Source organism: Aptenodytes patagonicus, chromosome 1 (assembly GCF_965638725.1).
Source record: "Aptenodytes patagonicus chromosome 1, bAptPat1.pri.cur, whole genome shotgun sequence".
NCBI lineage: Eukaryota > Metazoa > Chordata > Aves > Sphenisciformes > Spheniscidae > Aptenodytes > Aptenodytes patagonicus.
In genome coordinates, this window is record NC_134949.1 from 54,272,663 (window position 1) to 54,289,413 (window position 16,751).

At 39.3% G+C, this 16,751-nt stretch overlaps 1 protein-coding gene across 4 annotated transcripts in view; it reads left to right on the forward strand.

The window, feature by feature from the left end:
- Positions 1-510: 510 nt before the first annotated feature.
- The window catches only part of ANO4 (anoctamin 4), a 150,537-nt gene continuing 134,296 nt past the window's right edge, over positions 511-16,751 (forward strand). For all 4 annotated transcript variants that reach the window (XM_076335459.1, XM_076335466.1, XM_076335473.1 and 1 more), the window contains exon 1: positions 511-633. In XM_076335459.1, coding sequence (XP_076191574.1) covers positions 564-633 — 70 coding nt within the window. In that variant the 5' untranslated portion in view covers positions 511-563. The remainder of the gene's footprint in view (positions 634-16,751) is intronic.

The window sequence follows — 16,751 nt, forward strand, 5'->3', positions numbered from 1 at the left end:
TTCCTAACATTTGTGAATGCTCAGAAGAAAAGAATCCATTATTGCCAAGATCTAGTCCATCAATCAGAAAACTGTCATTTAATAAACTCTGTGGTAGTTACCTCATTGATACTGTCCTGTGTGAGCTGTGTGGGTTTTTTGAAGGAATGGAAGATAATTCCTCCTGCAGGCCAGTAATGCAGGAAACCATGACTGTGTATTAATTTAAATATCTATTAGTGTGGCTGACTCTGGTGTCTGCAGCACAGCAGCAAAGATGTTCACATTTTTCATTTTCATAGAAAATTCATGTTTTTATCATTCCTCCCCCTCCCCCCCTTTCAAGCAGACTGTTACAGCTCCATTTTAAACTGTGGCAATTTTTGTATTTTAGTTATTCCACGCTGGTCTCTTGTATCTAATAGTACTAATTCTTATTCCTGTCAGGTATAAGTTTGTCTATTCATGGGGCTGAAAAGCGCGTGCAAATCTGTCAGAGGAGAACTGCAGCAAGCTACCCAGTGTCACAGCGTCCGCCTGTGGTCGGGCATCCTCCACTCCCACAAGTCAGAAGGTCAATAAAAATGGAAGCCTCGTCTTCTGGATCTAGTATTTCAGCAGTCACTGGTGGAAAAGCAAAAACCCATCAGCCAGGTAACAGATTTGGCTTGACATCTTTTTCAGTTCCGTTTCTTGCGTGATATGCCATGATGTTGTGAAGCTGGTATTAATAGCATCAGATCATGCTTGCATGGAGGCCAGTCTGTTGATCGTCTGAGCTATTGATTGATGTTTTGTCTACGTTGGTACGTTTTTGTCAGTTATAGAACATAGGGAGTAACAACAGTTGGGACAGCTGAAAGTGGGAAATAAAAATGTAGGTTTAATCATAAGAAAACGTACATGTAGTGGTATCCAAAATGTTAATGTAGAGAGAGCTTTGGGCTATTGTTTTTTAATACTGATCCCCTTAACGTATGTTTAATTTTGATAAGCCCTGAGCTAATGGCAATCCCCTAGAGGCTACAGGCATCCCCCATGGAACTCAGTAATTGATACTAACGTTGGTTTTGAACAAAGGCACAATCCAGGGCATAGATCAATGTCTTGCTGCTAGAATGCAAACAAAAACTCTAGATCTGAAGGAGATTTTACAACATACGTTAACTGGTTAACAGAATGAAACTTTTTAAAAGAAAGCCAGAATCTCCTGGGAACCATCAAATTCTAATTGACATCATGAGTTCATTCCTTGTTATGTTAATTGCCAGAGCTATTTTAGAAGTATCTTTTCTTGTAACAGGGGAGTACATTTGTGCTGGCCATGTTCAGTCATTCTTCACAGTGAAAACTAAACTCAAAATTTCTTTCCTGAGTAGAGCAAATTAAGGCTGCCCATGAAGTCAGTTTTGTAGCTTCTATATTGAAGGGTCTCAATAATCTTCCAGCATTGCTTCCCAGGAAAGGGTGTGATGCACCTTGTGTGCAGCTGCTTGGGTGCTGCGGGGCAGTCTTATTTGTGTGAGACAGACAGTTCTGCCTGCAAACCCTTAGCGTGCTTCCATTACCTTGCAGATCTAGTAAATGGCTTAATTTTTGTAGAAGTTGAAAATTTAGATTATTTATTGTGGGTTGCTATGCAGGTCTATTGCCATGAGTTTCATGCACCTGTACTATTTAGTCACCATTATCTTTGTCAACATAGATTGATTAAGAATTTACGGTGAGTCATAATCATATGCTTTGTTTATTTCAGAACCTCTGTTCACTTGTTTGTCCTATTTTTTCAGCTTCTGTGTTTTTTCTTTGAAGTACAGAAATTACTACTACAGAAATGTTGATGTTGCTAAAGATACATAATCATGACTGCAGCATGTTAAAAGATTGACAAAAAAACCCTGCATCACAGTTTGTGAAAAAAGTATCTTGAACATGCACAAAAACTATGTTCATTTTGAGCTGCTACACATTCTACATCTATGTGTTGATAGATATGGCCTGTGCTTTAATACTAAATAATGTACAAGCAACATATGCTGGCTTCTGATTGAGAAAAAGATCCCTTTTTAGGTAGACCCCAGAGGTTTCCTAAAATGGAGCTCATTAGTGAGCATCATTTGAATGATGATTCTCTGAGGAATTTAGCTTTTAGTATAGTCATATGAGATTAGTTTTGTCTATCATTTCCTACTTTTTAGACAATAACAACATCTATGACCTACAGAGAACATGCTTGGCGTCTTCGTTCAAGGAGGCATTCAGTATTATGAGCTTCACTGAAGTTAAGAGGAGTTAACAGTACCTAGAGCCTTAAAGGATGCAGATTTTTATAAATATGTTGTATGACAGTGTCATTGTTTCATCTGGTATGAAATAATGTTTTTATGATTTGGGTCTGACTTTTTAATTCTATATAAGAACACTAAATTTGTCTCTGTGTCCAGGTTAAATTACAACCATTTGAGCTGCATGCAAGTAGAGTCTAAGAAAGAGTATGGTCAGGCAGCAATAGTAATAAATAGCACTCCTAAGAGAAAATTTTAATTTAAACCTAAAATCATATATTACTCATTCTTACTTAGCCACAAATTAACAGTTGTAGCTTTTTAAATAATTAGCCTAATACACTAGTTGACCAGTGGCAGTACCTTATCTAAGGCATTATAAACATTATAAATAGTTTGGCATTTTAGAGAGAAAATGTTCTGACTTACATTAATTACTCAGGTAACAGATCTTACACCACCATTTTCCAAGCTATCGTCCTGCTATTGCACACAGTAAATTCCTCAGGATTTTGTTCAGTCTAATTTTAAATAGTTCATACAATTTCCGTTCTTCCTTCTATTGGAGTGCTGTTATCACAATCAAGTAGGTCTCACTGTGGGAGTAGTATACATTATATTCAGTCTGAAATTTCCTTTGTCCAGTTAAGAAATACTCCGAACATAAAGACAGTCTAGCATAATAGATTGCACAGAAAGGTATTCTGAGGACTTAAAATGGCATTTCTGATTCTTATCAATCAGAGAGGCTAGAACCATGGAAAGAAAAGATCCTTGATAAAATGACAGTTACAAATGAGTGTATTTTTTCCATCTAACAGCATACTGCTGCTGTTTTCTGCACACCGCTTTGTTTCCCTTGGCTGCTTTTCTCCTTTCCAGAAGGACACCTTTTATTATTTATCATTAATTCTTTTTTAATTGACAGCTGTTTCCTTTGACTGAAGTTCATAGGTAACTACATGCTAAGGAGGAGGAACTATAGATATTGTTCAGTGTTACAGCACTCCTTTTCATCTTGCTTCCCTACCAGTTTTATTTGTAGCTGGTAAGGAGCCTGAGGCTGATGACTTCTATTGTTACTCTGGGTGTTAGAGTGGCTAGCGAGCAGTAAGTTGTCTGTAATGTGCTCTATTAAAAAAAAAAAAAATTGCCTTGAGCAAGCTTGCGAAGAAGTACTGCTCAGCCACAAGTAGAACCACAACTTCTGAGCTCTGATTTTAAGCAGATTAGAAGGTATCAAGTAACTGAAACAAAACACAGAGGAAAATGGAGAAATGAGTGGAAGAAAATGGCTATTAATGGTGAAAACTCCCGATACCTTTGCAGGCGCTCCAGTATGAGGGAAGTTTCTCTTAGAAAGGAGAAAAGCAAAGGCAAGTAAAGCAATCAGATGGTAAATTTAGATGCAATGATATTAAGGAAAATATGCATTCCTTCCAGAATCAGGGAGGGACAGTATTTTTAATTTTGAGAAACCTTCAGTTACCATCTCCCAGTTATGCGAGCAGTTGTGGTATATTGTGGCTAATGAGGTACAAGGCTACTGAAGTACAGGGTTGAAAGCACTTGGGGCAAACCTTTGGCTGCTGTAAATTGTTATAACTCTCCTGAAGTCGGTTTATGATCGATGCATCTGTGTTGCACACAGGAGGCTTATTTTGAAAGTGATGGTAATCAGCATTTAGGTTGTCTGTAAGAGCAGCAGAACCAAGTACTGAACAAGCCTAGAGGAGGTTAAACTGTCATCCCAGTCTGTTCCCTCAATGTCAGGGTTAGGCAAATCTGGGGACAAAAAAAATGCTTGCCTCACTTCTGATGGCGTTGCACCTTTGCTATGGAGTAAGCAGGACTTTAGTTTCTGGGTTTCTGCCTGCTCTTTCCATTGTTACTCTTTATTCCAAATCAGGATACTGTTACCTTACTTTTTCCTGGTGGTGACGGATTCCTTTATTCTCAGGCTCTGCAGAATTTGTCAAACCTAGTTTCTCTAGGAGTCATTAAATTTGCTGGCTGTGGAAAAATTGCCTTATTTAATAAGTTTAAGCAGCAGTAAAGTGAATTCTTTCATTGTGTGAAACTCTGGAATCTTATGTCTTCTGTACTCGCAACGCTTGCTAACAATTGTTACCCATTTTGTAATAACAGGGATTCAAAGGTTCCCCAGCAAGATTTTCTTTCTCTATGCTTCCTGTAAAGGCCTCTGGTTAAACCTTAATGTGTTTTGCAGTTTATATAGAAGTGTATATATAATAATGTAGATATTCATTTATATCACTTGTATAAGTTAGATCTGCAGGCAATCTAGACATCCAACAGGAAGAGTTGTCTTTGAAATCATTTATTTCCAGACTTCAGTAAATATGTAAAGAGTCTTCACTTCAGGAAACACATAAAAATATTCTGGAAATTTCTGCTTTCAAGAGTTTACTGTTCAAAAATATCTCCTTCAAAGCCAAAGAACGGTACATTTTGGAATGGAGATTCCTTGCTACCTGAAATGATATAGGCATATCCATGATATTTGGAAGAACTTTATGTTCAATGGCAAGGAAACACCTACTGAAAGGACTGGTTTCTGGCATTACAGTGGAAGTCTAGTGGGGTCGTCGGAATTCAGTGAGAATCTTTTTTTGGCAGTCTCTTGCCTTTATGACAAATAGTACTTGACAGATACGTTACAAATGTTAAAGGAAGATGTGTTTGCCTTAGGCATGCTTTTCTTTTACTTTTGGATCTTCTTTTTTTATTGCTCATCAAACTGTAGCATTTTTATTGATGCCTGTAGTTATTGGGCATGAAAATAAGAAGGAAGAGCTAGTGGTGTTGGCCAACAGAACAACTGACTTAGGAGGCAAGGAAAAATGCATGGTTCTTGAAACTGTGGCAGTCAAAATTAAAGGAAAAAAGGAAATGTATGTTTAATGAGCTTAGTCACAACTTAACGAACTTTGAATCATCAAGGAAGCTAGAACTAAGTCCTTCAAAAATGATAATTTACTGTGCAAAAGATATCCTTTTCTCATCACAAAATGTGTACATGCTTGTCAGCGTTCACATTTGGTTGTGAATGGTCTTAGAAGATCTGTGTTAGATGTGATTTGTTGGTTAAATCACATTCTCTTTTCTTTGCTGATTGGCAGGACATGTGGCATACATCTCTCTCAGATTAAAAGAATAAACTCCTGCAAATAATTCTGCCAGAAAGCTCTGTCATGCAAATATTTCTTGGCAGCAAACATATGCATGTTGTGGGAATGACTGATGTAAACTCACCTGAAAATTTGAATTCATGCTGACAGTAGTGCTGTTATCTTACTTGTCTAATATTAGTTAGGGGAGCAGTCTTTTTCAATATGCCTTCTGCTGGGTGTATATAGAACTTCCTCCCATGTGGAATGAAGCATGGAAAAAGCAAGCAGATTTCAAAAAAGCTTAATATTCCCTTCATTAAGCTAATTTTCATATTACAAAAAAATATGTTTACAAGAAACGTCCCTGTGCAGAAGGGTCATTAATGTCAAAGAAACCAGCCTGCATAATTAACTTTTCTCTTTATCTACAGCCTGTGTTCAATACAACGCAAGTTCGATGCACCAAACAAAATTTCTCCCATGTCTGTACCTCAAGTGTGAGCTGGAAATACCTCCCTGCTGAACACAGAGACAGTTCATTCTCCTGACTATTGGTGCTCTGGAGCCTCTGCAAAGCTCCTAACTAGAACAGTTCGCCTCAATTACAATGAGGACCTTTTGTCACTGGGCTGAGTGACAGGTCGTCACATGGTGATTATGCAGTACTTTGAACTTAAGAGCTGAACGAGCTAGCAGATGATGCAGAGTCTGAAATCTTCTATTACTTTGCTTAGTCATTCAGCCCATTTCATTCATCACTACTTTTCTAGGGCAAAAGCCGCTTCTTTGAAAATTCCTGTTCCTAAGCTAAAGTCTCCCAAAATGTTAATTCTAGCAGTTTGGAGAACAGTTTTGCAAACAGCATGTTAAAAAAAAAAAAAAAAGCTAAAGGATAAAGCACTGATTTTCACTACTAACTCTCTTGTTTAATTTAAAAATATTTTATTTAGGTAGAAATTGCATCCCTCTGTATCAATTTGTGCTGCACATGACACACACAAGTACTGATCCTACCTGGGACCTGTGCACACCCTCAACAAGGGGCTTCAAAAATAATATTAATAACTTTAAGTGGTGGCTTTGAGGGTGTTCTACTTCTCTGGGGAGTATGTATTTTTAAACTCATCTCTTTTCAAAGACTTTTTTTTTTCCCCTTCCTGCTTTGATCAGTCTCCTGTTTACTGTTGTAAAATGATCTTTCATTCACTCTTGAAATCAATTATGTATGGTTACTTTAAAATCAGTACAGCTTACCTTCAGATTTCGACTCCCATAGCTGTTGTTAGTTTACAACATGTAGTTGCCTCACGAAGGCTGCAAAATGCCTCTCTCTGTGGATGTTCTCAATCATTCCACCCTCAGAGAGTTTCCTTTCAAGGGGAAACTTGTCCAAAATAGGAACAGGCAGCCAGACACGGCTTGGCACCAAACAGGGAATATCGCTGATCCCAAGGCAAGGTTATAATGTCCTGAGACCAGTGTACCATATTTGTCTTAAAACAATTAAGAAAATTCTTGACCACTCTAGCTTTTGCTGAAGAAAATAGACAATATATATAAAATTTTGCAATGTTTCTGAGAAAGTAATGACCCATTTTATTTAAAAAATAACTTATCATTCAAGAAGCAATGAGAGAGACTTTGAATAATCAGTTATTATGTTCCTGTAATGCTTGACTGAAAAATGTGGCTTTTTCTTAGCTCTATAGTTCTTGCTTCAAGGGGGCTTAGTATTATGTAAGCCTCTATTTTGAATGTAAAATATGTTTCATATATTCCAAAGAAAGGTTCTTGCAAGTAGACTGTCAGAAGATGGAACAAACTAGCTTCTACTTTGGCAGAGATGCTTTTAAGATCAGAAAAGGGATTTGACTGGGGGGGGGTCAGAAGGGCTGCACGGCATTACTAATTTTGACAAAAGGTTTGTTCCAGTCCAAAAGATAGCAAGACCTCTTTCCTAACACCAAGCCTGCTGGTTCATTCTGAAATCTCACAATTAAGCCAGACCTTTCTTTAAAATAAAAAAAAAAAAAGGGGGGGGGAGGGGGAGCTTGCTCCTCAGGTGAGTAGATGTGATACAGGTAAGTGCATCAAGGCATCAGAACCCACTAGAAATTCCAACCAATGCAACATACTGTGGTGCCAAAAAAGTGCAAAAGCCCAAAATAATTGCATAAAACTCAACATCACAGCTTACAGCAGGCATAAGGACAGCAGGCATAAGGGCGTCAGCGAAGCAAAGGTGGCATCATTTTTGATCCGTTCCTTGTTCCAGAAGAGAAATCCCTTTGGGTCGTGCAGACTGCTGCCCTTCCCTGTGCCATGGGTGGCTGGATGTCTCAGGAAAGCAGAGGTGTTCTCTGCATGCTGGGTAACTCCACAGAGGCACAATATTTGCTAGTCGCATCCTTGGGGTATGCAGTTCTGTACCATGCTAGGCTTCAGAGGCCCAATGGAGCACAAAACATGCATTTTTGAGGTCTTCATTACTGACAACATTCAGGGTACTTAAAACAGAAAAAGGGAGATAGCACTATAGTTTAATACTTTATTTAGACCTTGCTTTAGGAACACACCTAGCACAGGAAAGGAATTCAGCACCTGATGACATAAAGAAGTAACCTGCACTTTGATGAAACTGGAAGGTTTTAAAGGTCATCAAAACTGCACATACTTTCAAGGCCCTTTGTGCTGCCAGAATGCCTGAAAATGACGACCCTTGCCATTCAGATGCTGTCCTACTGCTTGCAAAGGAGACTCTACGTGATGCCAATTACTGAAAATAATCTCTTTTGGGTAGGCATCCTACATGAACAGCCCAAAACTATTCCATGCATTTTAATAGAAAAGTGCTCTATTTCTCCTTAGCATGTCTTGGTAATTATAGTAGGTGACAGGGCTTTATAAGAAAGGCCAACTGCACCAGTATTAGGGACAGGATTCCTGCTGCTTGTGAGGTACTCTCAAAGACAAAGAAAAAATCTGAGATGCAATATTTTTACACAATCAATATATAAATATCGCCTCCATTCTTCAGCTCCGATTTGTAACAAATGATGATATTTATCTTAACCTCTCCCTAACTAGGTCTCCACACACCCAGACTGGTAGGCTGGAACCATATCCTCTCCCTGTGATAAACTAGGGTGGGATTCACTGCTCCATGCTTAGTTTCTGTGCAGGAAGGCATATTTCATGGGGTCAGCATGATAGCTCTTGTCTGAGACTAAAATAAGAAAGGTTTTGCGGTGACAATGAATTTCTGGGCTTCATGGCCCTAGCCTGGTTGTTAAGGGCTTACGATGATACTGTAACTGAGGAGCAGACTCACTAGCTCACGAAGGCTGGGAACAAGGCAAGTAAAAGGGGGAGGGAGGAATGTGATGGCTACCTGTTAGCTCACAAGTGACAGTGCGTATAAAAGGAATGGATTTGTAGAGGAAAGGGGCATTGGTAGCCATGAATCATTATCATCTAGATGAAACCTTCTACTCCAGAAATCTCTAAATCTCTGCAAGCTGGAAGGGACAGACTGGGGATAGACTGGACGTGCTTGCCCTGTTCATATTCCCTTTGCCTAAGCATCTGCTGTCAGAAATAAGATTCTGCGCTGAATAGACCTCTGTTCTGCTATCCTGTCTTTAGGATAACCATGTTCACATTCCTATGCTACGTTCATTCCTCAGCGGTCTCAGGACAGCTGAAGTTCCCAAAATGGTTTAGCTGGTGGTACTTTCTGCAGGAATGAATTACCAGGATGTGTTCAGGCTGTGAAGGCAGCAATAGGCTATGGTATAACATGAGTCTGTATAATTGGTTGTTACATTAAAATCCACCTAGAAGAGACATCTGGTTTCTTGTAAAAGCTGTCTTGATGTCCCATGTTATAATAAAGTAAATCTTTGGTGCCCTGAAGTTATCTGCTAGGTCATGCCTCTTATCCCCGTGCAGCCAGCTTTTCTGCTTGTCTCATCAGTAAACTGCTGACTTGAGAACTGGGCAATAAGTTGCAATAATTGCAAGCTTTTTGCAATAAACAGTTTATTCAGCAAATGTTTTCTTCCTCTCCTCTTTATGAATTTCCTGCTAACGACTCCTGATATTGTTAAACGTAGATGGTAACTAAGGGATTTATCATTCAACGTAGTTAGATTTTTCAAACACGGACAAATGTTTGAACATATGTGATAGTGATCTTTGATAGCTACGTTTTTATGCGTGCACTCACAGTGTAAGAGGAAAGAAGTAGAACTAAAAGACAATCATTCCTACTGTCATTTTTATATAAATAAGAGTAACAAGAAATGGGCTGAATTGTTCAGTCCATTTAGATCTCAGACTTCTTTCTAGATTCTCATTTGCAATATACAACTGTGAAGAAATATCTCTGCTTAGTTACACACTGTGGCTTTGTGCCGTTTTCAGGCTGTCTCCTGGAGATTCCTATCTCAGGCATTGTGGCACTTGAAAAGGATAGCTTTGCTCCCAGTAGGAGAGCACACACTTCGGCGCCCTGTCTCTTTGTATTATCAGTGAAAAGAAGTGCTTCTAGGGGGTAATTCCAAAGGCTCATTATGCAGCACTGTCCCTCTACTGATTGTGTAGGGATCTGCACAGGGGCCACGTAGAGCCAGGTAATTGGAAATATTAGGCATACAAATATGTGACATGCTATGCTCGGGGCTTCTGTGTGGACATTTGGGTCCTTTCAACTCTCAGAACATTGAGGCATCCTCTGAGAAGAGATGGGAAAAGAAGAAAGAGGTGGTGTGCTTTTGCAGAGCGGTTCAATGGTTTGGGTGGTTGTCCATGTGTGAGACATTATCAGGTCTCCTCAGCTGTCATCCCGTTTGAACTTGCTGCTTAAGAGATGCTTCCCTCTTGATGATAAGAGCACAGTGTTGGTGGGTTTGACTGTCCCCATGCCCACAGTTCATTCTGGGCAGTGACCGAATTAGAAATGCAAGAATAGAGGTCTAGCAGGACCCTGTCCCCACAGCCTGGTGTTTGGGCTATTTTGACAGTAGAGGAGATTTTCAAGGTATGGCTTTGCACCAAGGGCTATCCATCCATTTTGTCTGTGGTTGTCTGTGGAAAAGGCATACACAGCATGAGAGAGAGAGAGAGAACAAGCGCTGAATGTAGGATTCCCCACTTCTCTGTAATTAATTGGCTGAGTGGACTTCTCTGTGTCTGATGCCAGCCAGGGTTTAATGGAGGAGAGAATGGACACCATGCGTCTTCAAAATACCTTAGTCTGTGATAAGTTAGTAATATTAGATGTTTAGAAATCTCCCCTTCACTACTGCTGCTTCTGGAAGATAAGAAAAGAGTTTGTATTAACATAATTAAACATATGTCATGCCTTACAGTGTATTACAATACAAAGGGAAACTATTTTTAAATTGCCTTTCAAAAATAATGCCAGTATTGTTATTACCATACCCTTGACATGACCATGCACAGAGACATCTATGGCATAGGTTAGTCATGCTAAACAGAATGATTTGGGTTTTGAATTTCTTTTTTTTTCTTCCCTAATGTTCATTGGACTTTTTTATGGAAAATGATGTAGCCCTATGTATTTATTCCAATAACTTTCAAAACTAACAAGGCATTTTTGTGCTTTTACACTCAGCTTTTGATTCTTGGACACTAACATGCAGACACATTATTTTATCCATAATCAGTGAGAAAACCATTAAGATAAATTGTGTTTTATGCATAGTGGAAGATTTGATTAGCTATGCTGAATAGTGACAGAGTATACACTTTTTTTAAGGTAATTGGTAAACCAATTAAGACTATCAAGAGTTATATCCAAGTCCTTATGTATTTATAGACATATATGGCAATCTACCAGGTCAGAGGTTTTTCAAAGGTCTGCAAATATTTCCACAGGGTACCCAATCTTTTCAGTCTTGTGTATTAATGCTGTTATGATGGAGTGCTTTGACTTAAATCAGAAGTCTCTAAAGGCCTCTCTTTCGATGTGTATCATTACCTATTATTTGTAATTCTTCCAAAACTGTGGATGTGCTTTGAAGATAGATGGGGGCAAATCCTGTGACCTACACAGGTAAAAGTAAGTACCTCAAATTAGGGAAAACTGGGGCCTTTAAGATACTCCCAGTTTGTCACTACAGGTGCATATGTGCCAGCACTGCCACACCATACAGAAGCTACTGCAGATGTGGCAGACAGCTGGTCTTACCCTGATATGTTGCACTATCTTAAATATACAGATATGTCAACAAGTTCTCAGAAACAGAAAATTAAACACATGACTTTTCCTGTCCTTATTCCCACTGCCATCTTCAAAAGGAACCAAGACTGGAAACAAGCATCAAAATGAAAGAAAAAGGGAACTCATCACACCCCTCCCACCTTGTAGAAATCTGAAATTGTGTTGAAGCTGTAAGGTAGAGGAAGCTTAGTGTACTGGTAAGGAGCAAGGACAGAAGGAAAGCTTCTAGGTAATGGTCTTGTTCCAGAAAGGAGTCAGGTGCTGGGCTGGTGGGCCAAAGAGTTGCAAGTTGAAAACGGAGCCTTTTTCTTCTATGAGGAAAAGGGGCAGCTTGAGGCAGGACACAGGATATGTTTCTGCATCATGTGCTGAGAAGATACTTGTGAAAGAAGACATGCAGCCTTTGCCCTGACTTAAGTGAGGCTTTTGATGGGAAACCATGCAGGTGTGAGGGAACTGCCCTCTTGTATGGGTGTACCTGCAGCCACCTTGCTGGTGTGCGGTGGCTCAGCTGGGAGCGAGGCCTCAATGAGTGAGTAGAGTTCATGTGGGGAGCAAGGACCATAGGGGAGCATGACTCACCAGTGTTACTGCCCTGTGCACTGGTGGCTTGCAGATCATCAGTGTTAACCTGACCTGCCAAAAGACCTTTTGATATTTCCAGAGATTCTTGATCTTAAATCCCTGTGGGGAGGGGAAAAATAGATCTTGAAAAATGCCGATATTGCATCTTTTCATGTCTGTTCAAGAGGAAAACAAACACTGAAAGACAGACTTATCCTTCATGATGCAAAACTCATTTCTACGTGGACTCAGCCTGTACTTTCAGGAACTGTCTTAGCTATACATGGAGAGGACAAACCCTGCCGCCTGGACAAAAGAGTTGTAAGGAAACTCTGAAACGTCCTCTTCTTTGTTTCCTCTTTTTTATTTCCATTGAGGAAGGCAATATCTACACTAGAGTTAGTCAAGAGGAACCAATGTTTTATGTTTAATATGAAGCTGACCAGAATGAAATCAAATGATCCTGCTGATATTAAATTTTGGACCTTTGTAATTACAGACCCATAAATTAAAATGGATTCTGTTTTCAGAATGTGGCTACTGACCACATGTATTTTAAACATACTTAGTATTTCCTTCTCCTATAACTCTACTTTATTCCTCTGTTTCTTCTCTTTAATTGTTATATGATATTTTATCTTACCAACAATACTTTCCCGGTGTGGAACTCTGCACTATTGTATGTGACAGTTTTAAGAGCAGCAACAAGAAATTAAATATTTTCAGTATATGAAAATAAATCTAATATACTCACTGCGGTAAGATTGATGCACAGAGTAACACTCTGGCATCCAGTTTATGCTGCAGGAGACAAAAATGCTTAGGCAGAAAGAATATTACAATACTTTACTTGTTGGTGAGGAACAAAACAGAATATGATATAGGATTTCTTACGGAAAACAATTTGAGATTCTCTCTGACCAATGTAGCAAAAGCAGCTCTCTTTTAAAGACTTGTTATGAGACGCGTCAGCCTTCCACCTAATGATACATAATTAGCTATGTCTGAGCCACTGCTTTCAGGCCAACTTTATCTTGCTAGGAAGACATGTGTGTATTAATATATATTTGCATACATCCTATGACTGAGAGAACAGCTTCTTTTTTCTGATGCAATAATTGAACCAATATGTTTTTCATCCATTGAGGTGGGTTGTCCAGTCCAGTCATGGGATGGATGCTGGGAAGACCCACTACGGTGTACATTTTGTTTCATTCCTGTCACAGAAATGAGAAATGCCAGAATTGAGACCAGTAAAGCTATGCATTTCATGTGTGTGTATAGCCCTGACTAACACATACAGGTAACGCTTTAAACACTTTCCATTTGAAACTGTGCTTTTGGGGTAGACGACCTGCCTAGCACTCACAGTGAGAAGCCAGTAGAAAATGTACCTGCAGGGGTGATCCTTCACTCCACGTTGACCTGGGGTTGCCTTTAGTGAAAAGGGCACCATGCACAGCAGCTTTCTGCTTGCTGTAAAGAAGAGGCTCTGGTGAGAAAGAGCAACTTCTCTGTAGAAAGTACAGGCGCTACTTAATGTAGCAAAACAAAACTGCTCATGTTAGAATTACATTTGCTCTTGCTAAATATTGCCCTGTTAGAGGTAGATGGTCCTGTGATAGGAGCATCTACCCACATGGCATACTAGTTATTTGCTACTCGTATTTAATGTCCATGCTGAAGTACAACCATTGTGAAAGTACGTTTGCTGCCAAAATGATTTTTTAAAAAAATAAGAAATCAGCTCACTATACTGATAGAAGTTGCTGGCTAGCTGCCTTTTCAGAAAGATCCTTTGAAGCTGTAAATTTTTCTCTATGGAAACTTCTAGAGCTGTAGACAAAACATTGGTTTTCACTTGCTGAGTTATTTGGAAATGAGGGAGGGCAAAGAAGAGAGACTGTGATTTCAGGAAGCAACTGGGTCAAGTATTTCTATTCCGACCAATGAGCAGAACGTAAATGGTAAAACTCTTCAGGAAGCCCTGGCTGCCTCAGTGAATTACAAAGATCAGCTCTGTTCTCACATGCCCATTAAAAAATATGGAGTAAGTATGAGCCCTTTATTGCGCATTGAGAAACAGCAGCACTTGTTCTATCAGCTTAATTTTATATTCTTTATTTTGGTGCCAAATACTAAAACTATGCACATTTTTCTGTGCACCCAAGTGCTCATGCTCTGTTTTAGACCACAGTGTGAGGGTATCCATCTACAAATATGATTTGCACATCACAGCACATGTATAAAAATGTGCAGGCTTTCAAAATCTGGCTCCAGGTGTTTACTGTGCAAGAAAATAGACTTTTGCTTGTAAAGTTCATGTCTAAAAAGCTGATTGTGATAATTGGCTAAATACTGGACACATGTAACAAGGCCTCATCCAGCAAAGAACCTGAGTATGTTCTTAATTTTAAGCAGACACAAAATCTTTCTCACTGCAGTGGGAATGACCTTGTTTAACATTAGTACCATATTAACTACCTTGCTATGTAATTCACTTATCTGATACATGTGATCATTTTAATATTTAGAAGTATGTTAAAATTCTGGTTTAGAACAAGCCATCTCATTCAGCCTCTAAAAATGAAATGCCTTTTAAAATCTCATTTGTTTTCCTAACCTAATTAGTAGAGACCCTTCAAAACAAATAAAGGAAAAAGTATGCTATTTTATGCACTACTTTATGCATCAACAAGTAAAGCAGAGTGAATGCCATGAGCTAATTTAAAATATGACTTCAGTTGAACTAAAACGTCTCAGTAAGTTGAGAAAAGTCTCGGACTGATCTTTTAATAAAATCACATAAAATTTGATAAATCTAGCATTTACTTCACTTTTATTGGTGTTTGTTTATTTCTCATGTTTCTATGGAAAGAGGGTCTTTCCCTCCCAACCTCCAATGCAATATTGCTTAGAGTTTACTCAGTGGGTCATGTCACTGATAAAGCATAAATCAGCAGCTGCTAAAGCAAGAAGGAAATCTTAGAGCCAGGCTAGCGTTCCCTCAATAGCAACAGTGACACCAGGTACTATCTTTGTTTGTTGTACTGGAGATCTGTGGTAAGATAAAGAAAATAAATATCTTTTGGACGTGGGAGAGAACACTGTGGCTTTTTCCAAAGAGCTGCTGGGCTAAAACCTCTGTCCACCAACAAATCGGCAAACATTAATTTGGCCAGTTCACGACCCATCACATAGGGGTTGTTTCTCTCAGCTAAAAAATGCAGCACTCCCTCCTGCAAAGTGGGTGCTGAGGGAGAGGGAGGAGGGTAGAAGCAAATGTGCCCTGATTCAAGTGTTTATTGACAACATGAAGATCATGGGAGAAGAAAGTGTTCCTGCAACCACTTATTTAGAAGCTATGATGCCGGCAGATACATTTCTTTTTCTCCTTGTGTTGTTGAAGGCAAGTTTGTGATTAGCCATGCATTAAATCACAAATGACTGGTAGAAGATTATGCCTACAATTCTGAGTGAAATCAGAGGATGATGTTGTTGGTCTGATACTTGTGCAGTGAGGCCAGATATTAAGGCTACTCTGATTCAGAGAAGCATATGAGACTGTCGTTTGTGTGGATTGCTGGAAGCTTCCCCATACTGCAAATGAGTCAAATACAGGAGAGAGGAGATTTGAATGCAGCAAAACTTGTCTTGGCTTCGTAGGCTGTGTTAGGCTGAACAACAGTCAGGTTTAGGCTGGACATTTTCTGACCACTTTCTAGACAGTATTTTTCATTAATTAAAAAGTGGCTTTGAAATTGAATATGTACGTTCTCCAACAGCTTCATTTTATTAAGAGGCCTGTGGTTAGATAGTCCATCTGACATCAGCACTTCGGGACAGCCATTGCTGGCTGGCTGTCACTTCCTCTCTCCCTGGCCCAATTAGCTCAGATCTGTTGGAGATGCTGCAGGGATCCTATTACCTTCGAGTGTCCTGAGGAGCAGTGATTTGGGTGTAACAAGGATGGAGGGCTTTGGGGAGGAGGGGTTGTTTTATATTTGTCAGTATTGACGTTATTTTGCTCAAACTAGGGTTGAAATGGAGAAGAAATGCAGGTGGATTTGAGGATGCAAATATGTAATTATATGTGTTAAAAGTGGTAGCTGAGTATTTAACAAGAAACTGAATGATATCACTTGCAAAGCTGCTTAACTGAATTGCTGTCAGTTACTTACTTCTCTACCTCCATCCTGTTGTTTATATGACTTTTCCAGCAGCTGCAGTATTTTTCCTTTGTCCTCAGAATTCTCTTCTGGGACAAATCCTAGCCTCCCACCTCTGAGGCCATCTGCAGATTTCCCTAGGCTGCTATTATGTGAATAATCAGCTGTCTCACTTAAGAAATTCTCTTTGTTCTACATCATTAAATGCTGACTCCTGCTGCTGCTATGACAGTTCACTTTACAGGAATCTACAACGGGAGCCATCTCTGATGTTAACAGTGGGTCTTTGCTGTGGAACAAAAGAATATGCCGGGGCAAGCATGAGATGGTTTGAATTTATAATGTTTTAACATTGGGAAATAAAAAAGGCTAA